The following is a 9,151-nucleotide window of genomic DNA, read 5'->3' on the forward strand; positions in this document are numbered from 1 at the left end:
ATGCTGTGAGTTGATAGAGATGGACAGAGGCAATGACGGCAGGACACAGGCAGGCCCTACCACTCTGAGGCGGTGGCACCGAAGCACTTCCTAGAACACAGAGGTCTCACACCATGTGCTCAGAGAGCATTTCTCTGGGCTAGGCACTTAGAAATAAATAGGCTCATCTGATACTTCCAGATAATATCAAAGCAGCTGCTTCCAGCCAACTGCCCAACTATCCTGCAAGACTCAGCAGGGGAAACCACCTGACAACAGAGGGCTGCTGAGAGCTTGGAGAGCCTCCTTGTCTCCCAATCAAAGGGCTTGGTGGCCAGGCACCAGCCCCCTCTAAACAGCAGGGCATTTGCTCCCCTCTGCTATCAGGACCTCCTAGGGAATGTCACCCTCATATTCCTCCTTGTCCGAGTTTCCACACACCAAGCACTCAAGCTGTGCCACACTTGATGTGCAGCACTTCACACATATTCTTGTCCAATCCTCAAAACCCTTACGAGGTCAATGTAGTCTGTTATTACCCCTTCTATAGATGAGAAGCCCAGAAAGGTAGTCATATGCTCAAGGCCACAGGGAAAGTTGCAGATAGGATAACCTAGGCAGTCCGAGTTCAGAGCCCAAATGCCAAACTATAGTTGACCCTTGAATGACAACAGGGCCCCTGCCCCACTTCGCCCTATGCAATTGAAAATCCGTGTATAACTTCTGACTCCCCAGCCATCCATCATTAGCCATGGGGGTTGAACGTTCCAAGACCCCCTGTAGACGCCAAAATCTGCGAATGCTCAGGTCCCTTATAAGAAATGGCGAAGAACAATACATCCAGCCAGCCCTGCACATCCGCGGATCAAAAATACTATTTTAATCTGTGGTTGGTTGAATCTGCAAATGTGAAACCCAGGACCCAGGGACACAGAAGAATGATTGCATATAGTTTTTAAAAATCCAAGTATAAGTGGACCAGAGCAGTTCAAACCAACCCATGTTGTTCAACGGTCATCTGAGCCATATCCCACTGTCACTCCACCAGTCCCAGCCCCCACCACCACTGCATCCCTACCCTGCGCCTCAGTGAGGTCTTGCCCTGCTCATCAGCTGTCTCCTGCAAACTACAATAGCTCACGAGTCTCCCTCCTCAACCCCTCCCAGGCAAACATACAAGATAGTCCCGCTGTCCACAAGACAGGCTGTGGTCCATGAGCACGGCACACTGCAGTCCTCCCTGAGCTGCCCCGCCAGCCCTGGCCTCATCTCTACCACACCTAACGCACTCCCGACCCCTGCAAATGACTCCTGGGGCCTCAGCCAGGGCACAGGCAAGTTCCCCAATCACTCAAAGCCCAGCTCTCAGGTCACCTGACCTGGCTTTCTCCCCTAAACCCCCAGCTCACTAAGCAGAGCTCTCGGTACACACATTTATCACAGTGTATAACACTTGGGGTTATAATTACATGTTCCCAAGTCTGTCTTCTCCAAGGGTCTGGGAGTTCCTCAATGACACCGACTGTCTTACTCCTCTTTTGAACCCTCAGTGGACAAATAGGTGTTCAAATAATACTTGAACAAATAAATGCCCCTCATTCCAAGGGGCTACCCACAACAAGGCTAATGGCCATGCTGTCTCATGACTCAAGCCTATGCACCTGTATACGTGCGCGCGCGCACACACACACACACACACACACACACACACACACAGAAGCTGGAGGTGTTGGGGGCACCCATGCTGGTTGTGTGCTCAGCTGTGCAGCAGGCCCCTTTCCTAGGTTCACAGGAAAGAGAGAACCCAGATGGACAGTGGCCTGGCAGGGCTGGTCTGAAGCCCACACATCAGGGCAAACCTGGGGTGCTGAGGAAACACTAAGAGGTCTGACTTCCCCTGGAAAAACTAGTCAGACAGGAAACCTCTGGAGATCCGGACATGTGCTCTTGCCCCTCTCCCACTGGGAACGGTCAGCCAGTACAAAGAAAACCCGATGACACAGGCCTGAGCAGGTCGTGGGCCTAGCCTCCAGTGCAGGACTCATGGTCCATCTCCTCGCCAGTCTGACAGCCACAGGGGTTAAGCCCCAGACAGCTGTCCCAACATCATCTCCACTCTGAGCCTGTCTGCTTTGTCCAGTATGTTTGCTTTCTTCTGCCTCTCCCAACCCCTTGCCATCAAAGATACCACTGGGAATTGTCATTGTCTATTTTAGTTTCCCTGATGGCAAGAACCTGTTTTCATTCACTACGAGGAGGCCTAGCAGCTCAAGAATCAAAGACAAGAGCCTAGGACTCCAAAATCCCCACAGATGTGCTTGGCTGGCATGCAGAGCTCTCCATGGAGCCTCCCTATACCCTTCTAGCCCCATGACCCTTCACTGAACCATCTCGCACAGACGACACCAGAAGGGGAAAAGTGGGGCCAGAGCCTAGAGAGGCTGAGGCTGTCACGTCAAGTCCGAGCACAAAGGTCTCTCCTCGAAGGAGCAATACAGATCAGAGACAGGAGCCTGAGGTCCATTTACAGCACAACCCTAGGACCACTGCCGAGGCTGTCCCACACCAGCTCTGTCACCCACAGCATAATTCTCATTCCCTGCATTTCCATGTCCTTATCTGTAAAATGGAATGGTACTCCAGACCACCTGCTAGGGTCCTTGTGAGGAATAGCCAAGAAAACTTGACGAAAGGTCTCCATAGCACTCAGCAGGAAGTCTGTAACTGCTTTGTGTTCACTTATGTCAGTATCTGAAAAAAAAAAAAAAATCTAAACATCACCCTGGTTCCTGTCCTAACACCACGACAACCAGCACTAAAGCACTTCTCCACCCCTCTTGTGAGCCAAACTGCCACCACAGAGACCAGCAAGTGCCAGCCCTACTTCAGACAGTAAAGTAAGAGGACATAGCCAGACCAGAACAAGGTCTCATACTGAGTGCGGTGCACTTTCCCTGAACCACAGCATCTCTCCTTTAGGGCCAAGGACACCCTGAGGGGAACAAATGTCTCTCTCTCTTTGGCCCAGCTACAAGCACTGCATGGATCCTGGCAAGGCCAGCAGGAAAAGGCCAGACACCTGAAGCACCTGGGCAAGAAGCCAGGTGGCAGGGGACCCAGCTGGCAGCCCAACCTTCCTCAGAGTCTGCAAGAACAGGGCTTCAGGGATCAGAACCCACCAACGAGGTTCACCCATGAAAGGGCAGAAGTGGGCCAGCTTCAGTAGGGAGCTCTATTTATACGATCTGAACTCCACACAAGTGTCTACTATACTTTTTACCCAGGCTCCTTCAATCCGGGTCTCCAAAATCAAAGGGCCAGAGCCCCTTCTATGCCCTTTACCTATGTTCCAGGCCTCCCAAATCCCAGCTAATTAATGAGATCATTGAATATATACTGCTCTGGCTGACCCATCCTTGGGGGCTGGGGTTATCAGGTCCTCGGCATTCCTGCCTCCATCCCCCAAAGGCCTGAGACATCGTGGACTAGACTCTTCCTTGTCCACAGCCCTTCCTTCTGTTCAGGCACCAACTCACAAACAACAAAGCCGGGCATCAGATGTACAAATCTCCATAGACTCACTCTACACGCTGTTCTACATGGTAAGTGGGTGGGTGAGTAGAGGGGTTGGGGAAAAAAAAAACAAAAAACCCAAAACCAGAGAACATTTCCTCTCCTTTTCCGGGTAGTGATCTTAAAAAAAAAATTGTTTTTAATCCTCACCCAAGGATATGTTTTGTTATTTTTTAAACTGATTTTAGAGAGAGAAAGAGAGAGCAAGAGAGAAACATTGATTGGTTGCCTCTGGTACGTGCCCCAACTGGGGATCGAACCCATAACCTGGGTATGTACCCTGACTGGGAATGGAACCCGCCACCTTTTGGTGTACAGGATGAAGCTCCAACCAATCAAGCCACACCAGCTGGGGCTTGGGTAGTGACCTAAGTGAAATGTTAACTCGGTCCCCATCTTCTTGCCTCCTGCACCCTCATTGTCTCCTATAGCCACACTCCACCTCCAACATTCACAGTCCAGGGTCTAGGAGGGTAGTCATAATCTACTCTTGTTATTATTAATAACAGCTCACAGATATTAAACATTCATGTGTCAGACACTGTGCTAGATGTTTTACATCAATTTTTTTATTTAATCTCCACAGCAACCATAAGGTATATAGTGGATATATTATTACTCCATTTTACAGATGAGGAAATCTAAAACAAAGAGAAAATAAGTTACTGGCTGAAGGACACACAACTAAATACATGGGCTTTGAATTCAGCCTCACCTTTAACTAGTGCTGCCCTTACTGCCTGCTGGTCACATGAACGGTTTGAAATGCAGCCTGTCACCCAGGATATGTCTATCTGGGAACCTCCAGCTAGTGCCACAAATTCACAGGGAGTACCACAGAAGCAATGAAGAGGCTGTGCCCAGAGCCTGACACCTGGGTGATGCTCCCAGAACTATTTCAACTCTCTGCAATGTCTGCCCTTTCTCCACTTTGAAATCCCCCCGTCTCTCCAGTCACTAACATTTCACCCAATGGCTGACAGGGCCAATGGAGGCACACAGGAAGGCAGCTGCCATTTCTAAAGTGCAGCAGCTGTACCCTATCTGGAGTTTGTAGTTGAGGATGGCTGCCTCACCACAAGATCTTCCTGCCGCAATCTCCTCACCCATCTACAAGCACACACACCATGCCCTGGGAGGTCTGCAGGACCTTTCCCTGGGGGTGTCACTTCCTGACCACCCTCCTCCACATGGACCTAGTTCTGAGACTGGCTCTTTCTAACACTGGTCTCTAGGTTGAGGGGAGGAAGTTCTTGCAGGAAGCAACCCACAGCATGGGTTGCAGATACATCATCTCTCACACTCGGAGGCGGGGGAATGGAGGGCAGAACTAGGTGCCCATCCGGCCACAGAACAGGCATGCGCTAAGTGGAACAAAACTCTGATGGATCTGGGGTTTTTCAAAATCCCCCAACTCCCTCCTCCCACTGAGACCTGGGCAAAAGCAGCCGCTCGCAGGCCTGGGAGGGCAAAGCCGCAGGAAATCAAGAGTAGCTGTTCCTGGCTCCCTGCGGCCACAGGACGCAGGACACAAAGGGCCAGACCCCAAACTGGCTGCCTGCCCTTGGAGAGTACCTGACTGCGAGGCACTGAGGCTGGCCTTTCTGGGGCCAAGCTTTCAGAACGTGCTCCCAAGGGTCAGGGGAGCCTGGCTCTTTAGCGAGGGTCCCTGCCCTGGCTCTGGGTGTCTGCCCACCCATACAGCCCTCTAAAATTCGGTTTCAGGACAAAAGCAGCTGTGGGAAAAAGCAGCCACTGCCTTCTCTCAGGCTTTTCCAAACCAAACAGGACCACCTTCCTCCCCCTCCCAAGAGGGAGATGAGTAAGCTTGGCTCTGCTCCAAAACCGGTCCTACCCCAACATCTGCCTAAGTTCTACTTAGAGAACCCCGAGATTTTCTTTGCAAATAAAGAGCCCAGCCTTGGGGTCCAAAGAGTTTCACCAAGACTGCTCTTTTTGGAAAAAGGGTGGTGAGCGACGACCCTCTTGTCTGGCCCCAAGTTCAGGGGTTCGGTGGGGGCACTGTCTCGGCTCCTCTCACCTCTATGAACATCATCCCCGGCGTGTGGGGGACCCGATGCCTGCTCCCCTGGCCCCCAACCCGCTAGGATTGTTAGGCCTCTGGGCAAAGCGCCAGAACACTCCCCCGGCTGGGGGAGGGGGTGTCCTGTCAGGTGACTGAGGACCCGGATGCCCCCCACCCGGGGTGACCACCGGGGCCGAGGCGGGGGCGGGGCCCGCAGAGTGTGGGGAAGGCTGGAAAGTTTGCCCAAGTCGCTCAGGCGGCGGGCCGGGGCGCGGGGGAGCCGGGCACGGATTCCCGGGCCCCCTCCGCGCGCAGCGGGACCCTGGCAGGGGGCACACTTACTGGCCCCCTCGATCTTGTCGGCGCCGCGGCTCCACGTGATCTGCCGAGTCTCCAGCTTGACCTGGAAGGTCTTCCGCTCGGGCCGCTGCGACTTCTTGGAGTAGAACAAAGTCATGACGGTGCCCACCTCGAGGCTGCGGCAGAGGTGCAGCACCTCGGCGTCCGAGGGCGCGCCGGGCCCGCAGCCATTGGCGCAGGGGCACGCGGCGCCCGCCATGGCTTCAGCGCTGGGGGCGGCAGAGGCGGCGGCGGCGCAGGCTAGGCCGGCGAGGGGAGGCGGAGGCGGCGGCGGGGGCTGAAGCGGCTGGCGAGTGGGCCCCAGCGGCAGCTCCTGCGGGAGGAGGCGGGGCGGGGCCTAAGCGGAGGGCGGGGCGGCTCTGCAGGCCCCGCCCCGGCCCGCGCGCCGGGAACAAAGACGCCCGCGAGCCCGTGGGGAGGACCCCCGCCCACCGCCCGCCGCGCCTGCGCCCCGCGACCCCCGGCCAGGCCCCGGGCCGGGGTGCAGAGCGCAATGGCGGCGGAGCGAGCGCGCTGCTCCCGGTCAAGCCCCGGTTCCGCCGTCCCGCAAAGGTGCCTCACGCGGCCCCGCACACAGCTTGGCGGCCACGGCCGATCTCGTCACGCGCGGCAGCCGTGCGCCGGCCCGTCAGTCGCACAGGCGGCCGCCCAGCCCACTGTCCCGCACAGGCCCAGCCGCAGCCCTCTCCTCACCCCCACTCCCGGAGCGCCGCCCGCGCCGCTACCGGAAAGAGAGGTGAGGGCGCTGAGCGCCCCCAGGGCCCGCAAGCCAAACCTAGTGACCTGGGCGGGCTGCCCGGCGAAGGGAGCCAGGCCGGGCCGCCTCACCCCGGCGGCTGCGGGTCCTCTGCGCGCCCTCTCCGGGGAGCGGGCGGGGCGGGGCCGCCTGCGGATTGGCCGCCGGGTTCTGATGGACAGCAGGCCTGCCCCGCCCCTCCTCTCTGGCCGCACAGGGCTGGCCCGCAGGCCGCAGACCCACGCCCGTCCTACCCCCGGGGCCAGTGTGGCGTTCGAGGGCCCCGTCATTTGGAGAAGCACCCCCCGCCCCGAAGGCCTGAGCATCCAGGGCCTTTAGACCTGCGGCCCCCAGGGGCCTTCGCCTCTGGCCCTCGAATAAGCCACTGCCCGCCTCACCTCTCTCTCCGTGTCCACGCGGTACAACATGGTATAGGACCGACTGACGCCGCCCCTCCTGCACATGCTCCTCTGAGCTTTGGTTTTCCCGGCTTGACCCCCCTCGTTGTCCTCCTCCGTCTCTGGCCGCTGTCTTTCGACCTCGGAAGCTTCTCTTCCTCTGGGCCGGGTCCTGAGCCGGTTCCCCAGGCGACCTGACTTCGGTGGCTGCACGCCCCACACCCTGCCCCGGCCCAGCCACCCACAGGCCCAGGTCTTTATCTCCCCTGCATCCCACTGCCCGCTCCCCATCCCCACTCACCTCAGACATCTCACTCCCCCCCAACTGCCCCTTACAGTCTTCGCTTTCTTAGAACACGGCACCAAACGCTAGTGGGCTTGGGCCAAAACCCGGAGACGGCAGCCTTGATTCCTCTGTCACTGCCTCAACCCCACAGCGGTTCATCAAATCCAGTTCACACTGCCCTCATATCTCCACCCAGAAGCCCAAGGCCCATCTTTTCTCACCCATCTTGGCCTTTAAAGGGAAATTAAATCGTGATTTCCTACCTCCAGCCTCAAACCCTCCATGGTTTTCCATTGCACAAAAAATCCATACTCCCTACCTGGCCCAGCAGGTCCAGTATGGCTCCCCCGCCCTCCCCCCCCCCCCCCAATCTCTCACCACCTCCCTCTCACTCTCCATCTCCAGCCACAAGGCGTTTTGTGGTTCCAGGTGGGCCTCATTTTAGTGCACGTGGCTTTAGTGCTCTTCACAGGTGTTGTGTTGTGTTTTTTTTTTATAAACGAAAGGCAAGACCCTCCACCAGCAAAAAGATTACGACTTGTCTTATCACGCTATCTGCTTTATTATGGTGGTCTGGACCTGAACCTGCAATATCTCTGCGGTATGCCTATACATAAATAATTCTCACTCTTTGTCTTCCTGAAGCCTTTCTCTAGATTTGCCCCTGCAGTCTAGCTGCCCCTGTCACGGAGAACTGCTCAAACCAGACACCTGTGATCACAGTGGAGCTGGTCAGAGAGATTGAGCCAGGCAGAGCAGGACAACTTACCCCATCTCAGAGGTGAGAGGCCCAGTGGAACACCCAGCGGATGCCAGAGAAGGATCCAGGTTTCCTGGAATTTGTGAGTGTAACTGTGCTCAGGCAGCCCACCCAGCTGGGTGCTGACTGGTGTCTGAAGCTGCCTCTGACTGTCTTGCTGTAATAGTAACGTGTGTGTACGTGTGTTTTGATTCCCTCAAATGCAGTCCTTAAGAAGCTGGGTATTCAGTCTCCCGGAGCTAGGAGGCTTCAGCCGCCTGAGGGGAGGTGAAGTGGCTGAGAGGGACTGCCACCTAGTGACAGGCCTTTAAAGTGGGAGGGAGCTCCAGTTGACCTGATGCCGGCTCAGTGCTACAGTGCTTACATATGTGGTCACACTTGATCCTCATAATTACACTCTAATCAGGGATTACTGGCCCCAACTTACCGAGAGGAAACTGAGATTCACAGAAGTTCTGTAACTTGCCCCAAGGCCACATAACTAACAAGTGGGAATTTGAATCCAAGTCTGACTCCATGCATTTTCTGCTTCCAAGAGAGCCACTGGCTTAAGTGGGTCAATAGTCAGTGGGCATGGAGGCTAGCTGGCTAATCAGGATGGGTAAAGGGAGGCCTTGGGCGTGGCTGGACCAGGCACATGGAACTCAGAAAACATGAGGGCTCATAAAGTGTGGCTTGGGCTTAAAATGGTGCTGCCCTTGTCTGCAGCCCTTGGGCTTCCCTGTGTGGGCGTTGGTGGCATGAGTTGGGAAAATAAGAGAAATCCAGCACTAGTGCTCCAGTAATTCACAGGCGTTAAACAGATAAACACTGTTATGTAAGATGAATTGTGATGAGAGCTACAGAGAAAAAAAAGAACAGAGGGCTATGAGATAAACATTAGAGAGCCCTATTTCAGATAAGGAGGACCTCTCTAGGACTCAACAGAGGCCCAAAGGATGTGAGTAGATGGTCAGGTGAATTATGAGAGGTGCATTGGAGGAAAGTACTTTACAGAAGTAACAGTATGCACAAAGGCCCTGAGGCCAGAAAG

The 9,151-nt window shown here is 55.4% G+C and overlaps 1 protein-coding gene across 2 annotated transcripts in view; it reads right to left on the minus strand.

Moving 5' to 3' along the window:
• The window catches only part of PLCG1 (phospholipase C gamma 1), a 32,862-nt gene extending 26,617 nt beyond the window's left edge, over window positions 1-6,245 (minus strand). The window contains exon 1 of one of the 2 annotated variants that reach the window (XM_036244482.1): window positions 5,921-6,245. In XM_036244482.1, the coding sequence (XP_036100375.1) occupies window positions 5,921-6,137 (217 nt within the window). In that variant the 5' untranslated portion in view covers window positions 6,138-6,245. The remainder of the gene's footprint in view (window positions 1-5,920) is intronic. The other variant, XM_036244481.1, reaches the window with a different exon arrangement.
• Window positions 6,246-9,151: the final 2,906 nt, after the last annotated feature.

Source organism: Molossus molossus, unplaced genomic scaffold, assembly GCF_014108415.1.
Source record: "Molossus molossus isolate mMolMol1 unplaced genomic scaffold, mMolMol1.p scaffold_m16_p_6, whole genome shotgun sequence".
Lineage (NCBI taxonomy): Eukaryota > Metazoa > Chordata > Mammalia > Chiroptera > Molossidae > Molossus > Molossus molossus.